The sequence below is a fragment of the Sciurus vulgaris genome (genome assembly GCF_902686455.1).
Source record: "Sciurus vulgaris genome assembly, chromosome: 11".
Classification (NCBI taxonomy): Eukaryota; Metazoa; Chordata; class Mammalia; order Rodentia; family Sciuridae; genus Sciurus; species Sciurus vulgaris.
Window position 1 is genome coordinate 98,506,305 of NC_136472.1, and position 14,689 is coordinate 98,520,993.

The window sequence follows — 14,689 nt, forward strand, 5'->3', positions numbered from 1 at the left end:
GTAATTGACTTAATTTGAAATTTGGATGAAAAAAAAATTGAAGTCACTATCAATTCATGTAATATTATAGGTCACAGGATTTTTAGCTATCTCAAAGGATATATACAAATTTTCCATAATGTCTCAAAATGAAATTAAATGTTTTAAGAACAATTATAGAGCCCCTATAGATTATCAAGAGCTACTCTAAGAGCTGTGCCCATTTTGAGTAATATATTTAAACCTCTAAATATACTGAGGAGGTAAGAACTATTCTTATTCCAATTTTACAAAGGAGGAAACTAAGAAAGAGATTGGAGAATCTGAACAATATAACACAGTTAAAATTAGAAGATCCGGGTCCAACCATCTGTCCTCAGGGCACATGTGTAATTGCTGTCTGTAACATCCATCTATGCACTGAAGTGTCTTCACTGTGCACGCTTCTGGGCAGCCGCTGCACACAAGATGACTGCTCAGTACCACATGTCTCAAGGCTGATGCTTCATTGCCGTGTGGTCCCTGCTAGGACGCAGGAACTTCATGGATCATCATATCACTTTGATCTCCTTGTCAATTTACTTTTTAAGTGTAATGTCTTTATTGAAATACAATTCGCATAACATACAATTCACCCATTTAAAGTGTACAATTCATTGGCTTTTAATATATCCACAGAGTCATAGAACCATCACCATAATCTGTTTCAGAATATTTTCATTGCCCAAAAGAGAAACCCCACTCTTTCCTCCCCACATTTCCTGACAAGAACTTAGTCTGCTTTCTGACTCTATGGATTTTCCTACGATGAACATTCCACATAAAAGAAAAAATTATACAATATATGACCCTTTGTGTCTGGCCTCTTTTATGATGTTTTCAAATTTCATCTATATGATAGCATGGATTAGTTCTTTTTATTGTTGAATAACATTTAATTGTCTTAATTTACCACATTTTACTTATCCATTCATCGCTTGATGGAAATGGTTCCACTTTTTGGCTATTGTGAATAATGACACTGTGAACATTGTGTGCAACTTTTTGTGTGTGTTTTAATTTCTTCTAGGTATATATTTAGGGGTGGAGATGCTGTGTTTATGTTTAATCTTTTGAGGCATTGCCAGACTGTTTCCCTCTTTGCTTCTTCATGGCAAGTGCTCTTTAGCTTACTGTTTTTGCAAAAATGACTTTGCTTTTCTTAGAGGCACCTTGACATTGGAAAAGCAAGGATCCCAATATTGTTGTCTTCAATATTGCACCTCTGGTTCACTGTAAATAGTGACTTTCAGTAACAGAAACCAAATGGAAAGCTTAGAGTAACCTTGAGTAATTACCTCATTCCTTCTTAAGTCTTTTTAGGAGAATATGAAACAAATTTAATACATGATGGTAACATTAATAGTTAACATCTGTTAAAAACCATAGGTGTTCCAGGCACTCTTATGAAGTACATTACATGCATTTTATCATTCAACTTTGCAACTACTAAAATATTTTAGAATCTTTCCATTCTAGAGGGTAAGATTAAAAAAAATCATAAGAATGACAGTCATAATTCTATCTGTATTGATGACTAGGTAGTGGGGGAAAAGATTTAGCTTGAAGCAAGAAAACCTAAAACAAAAAGATGAACTCCTCCTCTAAAGGGAAAACTATTAAGAAGAGACTTAGAGGGATCAAAGATAGTTTCATTGAGGGTTTATCAGGAACAGGAAATAGAGTATTTTACTCTCCTCATTTCTTCTGGGTATGGGCGCTCATGACACTAAATTAGGGTTTACACTTTCTGTAAATACATAAAATTTGTGGCCAACAAAGTAGTACTGGCCCTTGCTAGTAAATATTAACAGAAAAGAAAAGAGGAACTGTTCTAACACAACATTTTTATTGGCTGTTGTAAAGTTTTCCTGTTGCAAAGTGCCCATCTGTTGCTGTATATGAAAATTCATTGAAATGCTTGTTTACCAACCCACTTCAAAGACCAGTGAGCAGGCACAGTTAAACAAATAAAACCAGAAACAAACATAATGTGGTATTTTGCTTGTGATATGTTTAAAGTAAAGCTTGGAAAAAAATAAAGTAAAAATGGGTAATTGATATATATCATAATAAATGAGGCCAAATGATGGCCACAAAAACCATTGTTTGTAAAGAATGGCTATAATTTGTATGGTAATGACATTTCCTATTCAAAGAATTATATCAGAGAATGCACAAGTAGGTTTCTTCCTGAAAATAAAAACCAAACTGATCAATTTTCTTTAGCACATTTGGTTAAAAAAAAAAAAGAGTGTCTAATTGAAGAGTGTATTGTGTAAAGTTGGCCCAATTTTTCATTTGGATTAAAATTCTGAATACATGACTATAAAAAAATAGAAGAATTATTTTTTCAATGAACTCTAAATTGCCCTTAGAATTGAAGGCCATGGGAAGATCTTTATCCTACATTCTGCTTTGGTCCTTAGAAATCAGTTACCAGGTACTTGCAGTCATTTTCACTCCTTGGGAAAGACTAGACCTTTCTGTTTAGCAACCAATCCAGGAGCTGGATTTCACCACACTAACCACATCTTCCTTCTCTGTATCATACTTGTATGTTTTTGGTCCTGAAAAGAAGTAAATGTGGCCTAAAAGAGATAAAGTTGAAATTGTGGTTACTGACAATGACTTAAAGATATATAAATGGGAGGATTTGTAATTACAACTTTCTTGAGAGGCTACCAATGGGGAATTGGGTGGGAATACATCAGGTGACTTGTATTCTGCATGGCTTCACCATGCCCTAAGGACCTGACACTTCTAACTTCTTAATCATGCTCATCTTGCTCTTTGTTTCAGGAACAGTAATGTCTTATCTTTGGGATTATTCAACTAGCCTTCCCCAGTTATGCTTTGTCTTTCTGCTCAGGTTATTCTCTTCAAAGAAGCTCTCTCTCCTTTCATTGACCGAGTTAAATCTCTACCCAATCTTCAAAACTAGTGTAAGTCTCACCATGAAATCTCCAACTACTGCTGCCAATTCTATTCTTTTCCTCCTTGGATCACCTCTTTCAATTGCTTTGACGTGTACTAGCTAAGTTAATGCTGAAATATAGACTATCTTGTTTTCCAGTAATTTCATCTGTGTTGGATGGATAGGTGTTTCCTAAAGATGCTAATAATTCTGTGAGAGCAGAGGCCATGTCTGGAACTGTTTTTGCATTTCTGAATAATGTCCAGCTCTGTTCTACACATTCAAGAGGAGTGTCTTGACTGATCCAAAAGATTCAATTGAATTTATTCAACTCAGTTCATTAAACTTTCCTAGCTATGCATTAAATTTCAGGAGTTGGCTGATGGAAGGGAAGGAGGCACTGGGAAGATTGAGACTATGTATTTTAAAGATGAAAAAGATAATCTGGGCCTGGGCAGACTTTTTGATCTAGCTGACTCACCAACTGAAGCTATCTGTACAGAGGTACAGAAAGTTTAGAAAAACTTTCCATTAGTGAAGAAAGAACTGCAATGGCCTTTTCCAGTTCCTCTTTCTAGTGGACAATCTGGTGAGCTAAACATTTAGAAGGACCCAGGACCAAAAAATAAGCACAAATGACTCCTATTTGGGAATCCATTTTCTGTTGCATTCAAGCAAAGCCCAAATTTCTTGTTATAATTTCTACTAAGAAATTTTTCAGTGGAAACACCTACCATTTAATTCCACAGCAGCATCTATTTGGCCACTAACTCCTGAAAATTCTTCTTCAGTATTTTTTGGGTAGTCTTTATCCATTTTCCTTTTTCGTTCATCATAGCTGGAAGAAGTATTTAAAAAATAGTAGTAATTAGAGATTTTTCTTGGTTGTGGATGACAGCATGTGGTATATTTAGCCAAGGCTGATTTATGAAACACATAAATGTTTTAAATGAAACACATACCTGCTTGCTCTCTCTGTATATCTATCTATGAATTTCTTGACTCACTAAACAATTGAAAGACTTTTATTAGAACTTTAATTCATGGAGTTAGCCCTATGTACCCCTGAAGAAAGGATTGAACAAATAATATATATTGAATGAATAAATGATTGTGTGAACATTCATCAAATAAGAACCAAGAAAGTTTGTAATAACTGAGCCTCTGCCTTTTAAATTGATTTAATTAAATTCCATTGATGTTGTTTCCTGGAAAAATTATGTGTGTGCCCAAACAGTAGATTAGGTTTCCTTCTCTGGATCAGCAACCACCATTGAATGATAACTGTGAAGACTGGTTACTACATCTCTTTGTGATCTAAATTATACCTTGTAAGAAAGACTGTGACCTGTATGAGTCAGTATGACTATATGAGTTCAGTATGAGGCAGAGATGACTCTCACCTTTTTAGTAAGACTTTATTTAACATGCAAGAAAGTCCCTTCCTAATTAGCCCAGAACTCCAAATGGGGACATTCCCAGGTGCACACCTCACTCCTTTCCCACCAAAAGGTCAAATAATTTTTCCTGGGCTACTGGGTAGTTTTCTGTGGCAGCAGATTACGCCCACCATCTCCTGAAATGTGTCTCTTGTGTGCTTTTGACTGCACCAGCTAGGGGACAAATCCCTCATGATACTGAGCAGGAGTCAAACTTTGAGAAAGAAGTATTTAGCTGAAATTGACTAGGGGTTGAGCTGCTTTTTGGAGTGCTTGGATTAGGTATGGAAGCTAATTCTTCCAACATATTGACTATAGTATGTTAATATTTCATTTAGACCTTTCATATAAACATTATAAATTCAGGCACCTAGGTAACTAATACAAGGTTACTATCTTTTCATTTACCAACTAAATAATACTATCAAGTCATCAAAAAAGTCATTACTACCTATCTTCATTGTCATTTTACAAAGAAAATAAACTGTCATCAAAAAGATAGAAAGGACAGTATAAGACAGTTCTTGCCAATAATCAGTCTTTACATTGACACAGGGTATACCTCCATATACTTATAATATTGTACTGTTCTTTTATTTTTCCACGGTGAACCAGTGGAAACTTTGTGATGCTCTAGTCCTTTGTTTGTGGATAGATATTTGGGGATTTCTGTAACAGAGCAAGAACATTCTGTTAGATGGCTCTGGATTTGAGTTTGATTCTTATCTGCTTGTTCTGTGATCAAGAGAATGTGCCCTGTGTTCTGAGCCTTGGGTTCCTCATCTAGAAAACAGTAGCCATGAGGAGAAGAGACAATGTGCACCTGTGTGCACACGCACCACGTGCCTGACCCATGTGGCATCCAGGACAGGTCCCAGTCATGAGACTTTATGGTTTATATTGATCCTCACAACCATTAATTCTGACTTGTTAGTAAAGGACTGAGTGGAATTTGTGATTTGATCTGGGATCCTAAGTCAATAACAAGTTTAATCTTTAATCTTCGTTTCTTTTGCTTTTTCCTGTTTTCTTCTTTCTTTTAATCTCTAAACAAACTTTATTAGATAGCATTATATATAGTTGTAGGCAAGATTGAGAAGAGGTAGAAAAAAGGAGGATAGAAGAGGCTAAAGGGGAAAACGACCTTTCCTGAAAGGATGTCCACTATTGATATTTTTCCCAAGGGGATAGAAGAAAAATTATGAGACTGGGGAACTAGATTAATCAGATTATGTTGTGTGCATGTATGAATATGGCCTAATGAATCCCACTAGTATATAAAATTATAATGCATAAGTAATTTGTAATGCGTAAAGAAAAAAGAAAAAATAAATAATAGGTAAGAATCATGGGTATTTTGACTGACACTAAGTGGTGAAGAGAACTGAAGAATGAATATATGTGGTAGATATGAAGTCTCTTTATATTATGAATTCAAAAGATAGGAAGTACAGCTTCATACAAGCCTTTTAAGCTGTGTGATCATGAGCTAATTATGCAATTTCTCTTAGACATAAAGTTTTTCACTATAAACAGAGCTAACAGTATCCACTTCTCAAGATTGTTGAAAGGCAGATGAGAGAATGGGAGAGTATAAGAGAATATGAGAAAACACCTAGCATGATTCCTGACACACACAGCAAGTCATCAATTCATATTAGCTGAATTGAAATATTAAGAAAAATAAAAATTACCATGTGCTAGTATCTGCACATATTTTGCATATATTTTTCTCACTGAGCTCTAAATATCAAACTAAAGCTCACAATTTGCAACTATGTTTATTTCCTTTATAAACATTAGTTTAATGTTAATTAAATGGTACCAATGTTAAATAATTCATTGCTGATTTAAACTAGTTAAACTTTTTCCAGTGATATCACAGTGCCACATGCATCTGATGTAGTTTTTCAGATGTATCTTCCTACTCTGCACATTTGTAGTTTAAAGTCTTTGGGACAATTTTGGTCAAGTACCTGCAGTTTTGTGTGTGCAGAACTTAGATTCGTTAGGCATTTCTGTTGTTTTTATTGTGATAATTTCTATCATATGTCAATGGCCTACCTGCCTCCACCTGCCTCCTTTGAAGGACTAAGTGGAGAATTCAGTCAGTTAAAGGATGCTTAAAGAGAATATCAGAACCAATGGTAAAAAGGTGACTTAGTGACAAGATAGCTAAGATATCTAATATATCTAAGATATTTTCAGGAAGTTTTGTCAAAATGACTTTTCTTGTGTGAGTCAGGTGGGACAATGATATAGAATTCTCAAATTCCCCTTTGAGATTATTCATTAACTTCTAGCCAAGAAACACATGGCTTTCGTGGAGGAAGAGACCTTTGTGGTCTGTACCAGGGAAGGGCTGTGGTAAGAATGATCAGGACTGAAAAGAAGACAGGAAAGTAAGAAGCTGCCTATATCATTCCAGAGGAAAGCCAGAAATCAGAACCCCATGAGGAAAATGAAGTGAGAAGTTTCTGGAATGAAGGATTTGTACCAACATGGAAAAATATCTATGCCATAACACTAAGAAAAAAGTCCAAGATGTAAAACTATATACTGTAATATTTAAAAACGAAGTAAAACCCCTGAAAAGACAATAGAAGAAAACAATATTAAACGGTTATTAAAAGATGTTGCAGGCTGGGGTTGTAGCTCAGTGGTAGAGCACTTGCCTAGCACATGTGAAGCACTGGGTTCCATCCTCAGCACCACATATAAATAAGTAAAATAAAGGTCCACTGACAACTAAAGAAATGTTTTTTAAAAAAAGATGTTGCCAGTGTTGACAATTTGATAATTTCCTTCCCTTTTACGTTTTCCATAGTAAATGTCTCATGCTGTCCTTGGACCCCTTCTTCCTGGGCAGGCTTATACTCTTATATGGCCTCCGTTACCACCTGATTATACCATGAATTCTAAAATTCTCTCCAGTCTGAGTTCTCTTGAGCTGAAGACCTCTATGCCCAACTCTCGTCTGGACATTTCCATTTTTGGATCTCACTGGCATGTCCAAAATGGAGCTCCTCTTTATTTCTCTGATTCTGCTGCATTTCTCAAATTTGCTATTTAGGTAAACGTCAAAATCAAAAACCATTGATCAAAGACGTGACTCCCAACTAGTCAGCCACCAACACTTAAGTCTCTCATTGCCTGAAAAGCAGTCGAGTCTATTCCTTACCCCCAAACTCATCCTCCCGGCGGGGTTTTTGCAATAGTTTGTGCTTTCTCTCTTATTTAACAATTCGATGTTTTTTTTTTTTTTTTTTAATTTTATATTAGGGATTGAATCAGGGGCCCTTCTTCGCTGAGCTACAACCCAAGCCCTTTCATATTTTTTTATTTTGAGACAGGTCTTGCTAAACTGCCCAGGCTGGCTTGAATTTGTGATCTTCCTGCCTGAGATTCTCAAATCACTAGGATCACGGGCATGTGTACTGCACCTGGCAACAATTCAACAGTTTTTAAAGGTGTATTCACAGAACTGTGTTTTTATCAACACAATCCACTTTAGAATGATGTCACTGCCCCAAAAGGAAAAATCCTGCTTTCAGTCTCAGTCCTCACCTTCCCTACCACCATCCACACCCACCTAGCCCACCCAGCCCACCCAGCCCGAGGCAATCACTAATCTACTTTCTGTCTCTATAGACTTGCTTATTCTGGACATTTTATATAACTGCAATCATGTTGGTTTTTTTGTGACTGACTTCTTTCACTTAGCATAACCTTTCAAGATCCACGACTGTTATAGCATGTGCCAGTACTTCACTCATTTTCATAGTCACATAATATTCTATTGTATGAATTTATCATATTTTATATATGGATTCAACACTTGATGGATGTTTGGGTGATTTCCATTAATAGATATTATGAATAATGTTGCTATAAACATGTGTGCACAGTTCTGACATGGTTATATGTTTTTATTTCATTTTGGAGGTCCGTTCTGGATCAAATGGTAATTCTATGTTTAATTTTTTCAGGAACAGAAAATAATTTCCCAAGTGGCTGCACAGTCCCATCAGCAGTTGTATGAGGATTTGATTTCTGGTTTTCTCCATATTCTCAATCATATTTATGAGGTATGAAATAGTATCTTATTGTGATTTTGACTTGCACTTACCTGATGACTATTGGTATTGGTATTGGATTCATGTGTTTATTGGTCATTTTTATATGTATTTTGGAAAAAAATTAGGTTCTCTGCCCATATTTTAACTGGGATTTTTTGTCTTTTTTTTTTTTTTTTATTAATTGAGTTACAAGTTCTTTATACTTTCTGGACACAGGTCCTTTGTCAGATAAATGACTTACAGATATTTTCTTCTACTTTCTATACTGTCTTACTTTCTTGATAGTGTCCTTTGAAGCAGAAACATTTTTAACTTTGATGAAGCCCAATTCATCTTATTATTCCTTTTGGTTTGTGTTTTTTTTTTTTTTTTTTTTTTTTAATATCTAAGCATCCATTGCTAAATCCTAGGAAACTAAGATTTACCTCTATATCTTCCTTTAAGAGTTTTATAGTTTTAGCACTTACATAAGGCATTTCATAAATTTTGAGTTAATTTTTGCACATGGTGTGAGATAGGAGTCAACTTCTTGTTTTTGTATGTGGTTATTCATTTATCCAGGCACAATGTGTTGAAGAGACTATTCTTTCTCCACTGAGTGGCCTTAGCACCTTGTCAAAAATCAATTTGCCACAGATGTTTGGATTTATTTCTGGGCTGTAAATTTTTAATCCATTGATATATATGCCTATCCTTATCCTTAAAAGTATAGCATACTTTTTTGATTGCTTTTTCTTTGTACTAAGTTTTAAAATCAGGATGTATTATTTCTTCAGATATGTTTTTCTTTTTAAAAATATTTTGGTGATTACAGGTCCTATAAATTTCTACAAGCAGTTTAATTCTGATAGGAGTTGTGTTGAATCTTTAGACCAATTTGGGGAGAGATTCTGTGTTAAAAATATTAAGGCTCCTCATGAATGAACGTGAAATACCTTTCGACTTAGATTTTGTTTAATTTTTTCAACAATATTTTGTAGTTTTCAGACTATAAGTTTTCCATTTCCTTTGTTAAATTTATTTTAAGTATTTTAGTCTTTTCGATGCTCTTATAAATTAACTTGTTTTCTTAATTTTATTTTCAGATTGTTCATTGAGGTGTGTAGAAATATGATTGATCTTTGCATATTGAAATCAGGCTTTGCTGAGCTTATCTATCAGTTCAAATAGTTTTTTTTAAGAATATTCCTTATGATTTTTATAAAAAAGTTTATGTCAATTGCAAACAAATAATTTTACATTTTTTCCCCTCTGGATGACTTTTATTTTTCTTATTGTTAATTGCCCTCATCACAACCTCCAGTAAACATTGAATGGAGGGCTAAGAATGGACATTTTTGTTTTGCTCCTAGTCTTGAGGGGGATGGCAGTCAGTCACTCACCACTGAGTATGTCAGTCGTGGGTTTTTCACAGATGCTCTTTATCAGGTTGAGAAAGTTTCTTTCTATTCCAAGTTTAGTGGGTGTTTTATTTTTTTAATTACAAAGTGATGATATATTTTGTCAAATTCTTTTTTTGCATCTATTGAAATGATTATGTGGTTTTATTTTCTTACTCTATTGATATGGTAGATTACATTATTTGATTTTTGAAAATGAAACCAACCATGTGGTTTTGGCCAAAATCCCATTTGATCTTTGTGCATAATTCTTTTTATAAGTTGCAAGATTTTGTTTGCAAGTATTTTTGGAGCATTCGCGCACCCACATTCACAATTCAAATTGGTCTGAAGTTTTATTTTCTTTCGATGTCAGTCTGATTTTGGTATTAGGGTAATGTGAGCCTCATACAATAGATTAGGTAGTGTTATTTTCTATATTTTGGATAAGTTTGTGAAAAATTGGCACTAATTCTTCTTGAAATGTATTGGTAGAAATCACCAATGAAGTAATCTAGGCCTGACCTTTTCTTTGTGGATAATATTTGATTACTAATTCACTGTCATTACTCATTACCAGTCTATTCAGACTATTTATTTATTCTTGAATTGGCTTTACTAGTCTTTTTAGGAATTTTTCTACTTTATTTAAGTTACTTAATTTATTGGTATGTAATTGTTCATAATATTCCTTTACAATTCTTTTTTTTCTTTAAGCTCAGCAGTAATGTCCTCTCTTTCATTTCTGATTTTAGTAATTTGAGTCTTCTTTTACATTCAGTCAATTTACTAAAAAGTTTGTCAATTTTGTTGATCTTCTGTAAGAGCCAACCTTTGAGTTTGTTGATATTCTCAAATTGCTGATTTGTTTTCTACTTTATTTGTTTCATTGTAATCTTTATTATTTCCTTCTTTCTGCTTGTCTTAGGTTAATTTGTTCTTGATTTTGCAATGTCTTAAAGCAGAAGTTTAAATTTTTGAGTTGAGATCTTTCTTCTTTCTTAATACATGTATTTATAGCTGAGAACTGCCTTCACTGCATCCAATAAGTTACAGTATGCTGAGTATTAATTCTCATTTATTTCCAAGTATTTTCTAATATCTCTTGTGATTTCTTCTTTGACTTATTGGCTACTTACTAGTATGTTTTTTAGAACACACATATTTGTAAGTATTCCAGTTTTCCTTCCAGTATAGATTTCTAGTTTTATTCCATCATGTTTAGAGAAGATAATTTGAATGACTTCAGTTGTTTTAAGTTTATTGAGACTTGTATTGTGGCCTAGATGTCCTCTGTCCTGGAGAATGTTTCATGTGTGCTTGGGATGAATGTGTATTCTGTTCTTGCTGGTTGGAGCATTCTATAGATGCTACAGGTCTGGTGGTTTGTAGTGCTATTCAAGTTCTTTTCCTTGTTGATCTATTTGTTCTATCCATTACTGAAAGTGGGGTATTGAAGTCTCCAACTGTTATGGTTCCATTGCTAATTTCTTTTGTGTTTCTGTCAGTTTTTGCCTCATACGTTTTGAACCTCTGTTGTGAGACTCGCATAAGTTTAAAATTATTGTCTTCATGGTGGATTCATCCTTTTATCATTACAAAATGTCCCTCTCTATCCCCAGTAACATTTTTTAAAGTCTATTTTGCCAGATATCAGTATAGCCACTTAAGCTTTCTTATAGCTGTTATTTTCATGAGATTTTTTTTCATTCTTTTATTTTAAATCTACCTGTATCTTTGAATATGAAATGTGTCTTCTATAGGCAGAATGTAATTGGATCTTCTTTATTTTTTTGGTGTTGGTAATAAAACCCAGAGCTTCATATATGCTAGGTAAGTGCTCTGTCACTGAGTTATACCCCCAGCCCTTCTTTTTTAAAATTCAGCCTGATAATCTCCACTGTTTGATTGGATTATTTAATCCACTTGTATTTAATATTATTGATAAAGGTGGATTCATGCCTGTTTTTTTACTTTTTGTTTTCTGCATATCCTATGTCTTTTGTTTCCTCTATTATTCGTCACTGCTTTCTTTTGTATTGCTGAAGATTTTCTAATGTAACACTTTAGATTTTTTATGATTTTTAAAAATAATATTTTCTTCAGTTATTTCCTTAGTGGTTGCTATAGGGTTTACCATATACAGATCAGCTTATAAAAATCTGCTTCAAATATGTACTAACTTAATTCTAGTGAGATATACAAATATTAGTCCTAAATAGTTCAATTTCCTTCCCCTCCCTTTTGGAGTTTTATTATTATATATATTACATCTATATATTACAAGCCCCCAAATAATTTTATAATTATAATTTTATATAATTTAATGTCTTTTAAAGAAGCTAGGAGAAGAAAGGCGAACAAGTATGTATTTGTGATTTTTAAAATATTATCCTTCTTGCTCACCATTTCTAGTTCTCTTCTTCTGTTCTGTGGATCTGAGTTACCGTGTGGTGTCATTTTCTTCGTCTAATACAGCTTTGCTCCCACCTACTTTCTTTGTGCCCTTGGCATATCTATTTCTATGTAATAGTGCCAACAACACATCATACACATAAAGTTTTATATGGTGCTTAAATTAGTTAAGAGAAAATGAGGACTTATGTCTTTGTACAGTCTCATGACTACCTAACAATTGCTAGTACTCGTGTGTGTGTGTGTGTGTGTGTGTGTGTGTGTGTGTGTGTGTTTGAATTATTGCCTGGGGTTACTTACTTTTAGCTTGAATTACTTACCTTTAGTATTTCTTATAAGGCAAGTCTGTAAGTAACAAATTCTCTGAGTTTATGTTTACCCGAGAATGCTTTTATTTTTCTTTCATTATAAAGGAGCTTTGCTAGTTATAGGATTCTAAGTTGAGAATATTTTTCTTTAAGCACTTTGAATATGCTTTCTGCTGCCATTTGGTTGTACTAATTTAGCTGGTTTCCCCTAACCAGTTAAATCCCCTTCCAATTCAGTCATATTCCTGCCAGAGTGATTTTTATCACACAAATCATTGATCCCTTGTTTAAGATATTTAAACATGACCCTCTTTTCTACAAAATAAATAGGGATCATCCTGAAAGTCACTGGACCTGCACCATCATTGTATACCCTGCTATCCTCGTGCTACGTCTCTCCTTTAGTCCAAGTACTAGTCATACTGAACTTGAGGTTTTCCCCACACTCTTGGGCCCCTTTGTGCCTCACTGCTTTTGCTTCAACTGCCCTCTCTGCCTGGAAGCCGGCACCCCCAACCACTGTGGGAAACTCCTACACAGTTCTTCAAGTGGAGTTCAATTATTGCTTCCCCAAAGAATTCTTTCCTGGCACCTGTGCTAGAGTTGGCTGTTTCCTCTTTGTTTTGGTCCCGTGATCCTCATGCAGTCTCTGGTTAGGGCAATTTTGGTTCTTAGATTGGTTAATTATTAATCTATGTATTTACTTTCAACTATGATCTGTCGAGGGCATTAGCAGTACCAACATGAACTGAGGGCTTATTATGTGATAGGCATTTTACATTTTTCTCATTTAATCCTATGACACCATGAAAGTAAGTAGGTAATATTTCAGCTTTTGTTTTGCAGCTGATGAAGCTAAAACAGAGAAGTGATCCAGATTGTCAGATGACTGCTGGTACAGTTAAGATTAAAACTAGGGCTTTTTTATCCCTGTTCACCCACTAATCTAGCAAATGCTATGCCTTCTCTTAAGTGTCACAGGACCAGTACAGAGCCTGACATATAATCATGCCCTATCAATGTAGGTTGAATGTGGTAACTTGGTAATGATTTTTTAAGAATTGAAAAGCAAGATTTTGAATTGTATTTCATCATTCTTACTTTTGTTACTTATTATTTATTTCTATGTGATGACTAAATATGAAATCTTTAAATAAATAAAAAGACCTCTGTCGAGTATTCCTGGGGCATCCAGAAGGAGAGAATGTAGATGTATCCTACTTTGCAGCAATGCCTCCAGTCTATCTGTACAAAAAGAATGACTCAGGGGTGGCAAGGTGATTAAAAAGGGCTGGGACCTCTAGATTTGAAAATCACTTTACATAAAATTCAGAAGTCATTACCTCTCTATCTGAAAGAATAATGGAAGTAATGGCATATCCCTACCGACTAGGAACCCCATAATAGAGCTACTCCTTTGCTATTGGTAGGTGAGGGAGAACACTTATAGGAAGAAATCAGCTAGAAATGATGGAAATAATGTAGAGAAAGAAAAAATTAATGAGTCACTAGTACCTGCTAGAAAGAGGAGAAGGAGTAATAAAAATGCATCAGGGAAAGTATCCCTCACTGGCAAAATTCAGCCAACATGTCGGTTGGTGATGTGGTACGTGGAGGTGCCAATAGGGTTAAGCCTCCTTTTGAGATTTCACTTTGTGGTCCTTTGTGTGCTTTTCCCCTGTAAGTGACTTCTACCTGACACGTAGGGTGTCACTTTAGAGCCTAAATCAACCTGGCTCCAAGCCAGCCCTCAATCCTCTAGAGGAAGAACTTCAATTATTTTCTCATGTGCTTCATGTACTGAAACTGGGTCCAAATCCTAGGAATTCACAGAGTAGCTCCCTCATAATAACCACATTTTACTTTTTGTTTTGTTTGTGTCACTGACTGAACTCACATGAGGACCTACCCTGAGAAGTGACTAAGAAAAGTAAGACCTAACACTGTCAGTGGATGTTGCGGTAATTGGACTCTTGAAGCTATGGGCTTCTGTATTTTTTAGTGTGGCCATGTGATTACTTTGCCCTTCCCTCCCAACCTTCTCCTTTCTGCCCAGAACAGGGATGTGCTGACTGAAGTTCCACTGACCAACTCAAGTCATGAGGTGACATGGGGAGTGGAGGCAAAACATAAG

At 34.9% G+C, this 14,689-nt stretch overlaps 1 protein-coding gene across 1 annotated transcript in view; it reads right to left on the reverse strand.

Annotated features, from left to right (window-relative positions):
* Nucleotides 1-414: 414 nt before the first annotated feature.
* The window catches only part of MMP20 (matrix metallopeptidase 20), a gene marked incomplete at its 5' end in the record, with an annotated part of 48,296 nt that continues 34,021 nt past the window's right edge, over nucleotides 415-14,689 (reverse strand). Inside the window, 2 exons of the mRNA XM_079101996.1 lie at nucleotides 415-2,609; nucleotides 3,670-3,773. Of these exons, the coding sequence (XP_078958122.1) occupies nucleotides 2,509-2,609; nucleotides 3,670-3,773 (205 nt within the window). The 3' untranslated portion in view covers nucleotides 415-2,508. The remainder of the gene's footprint in view (nucleotides 2,610-3,669; nucleotides 3,774-14,689) is intronic.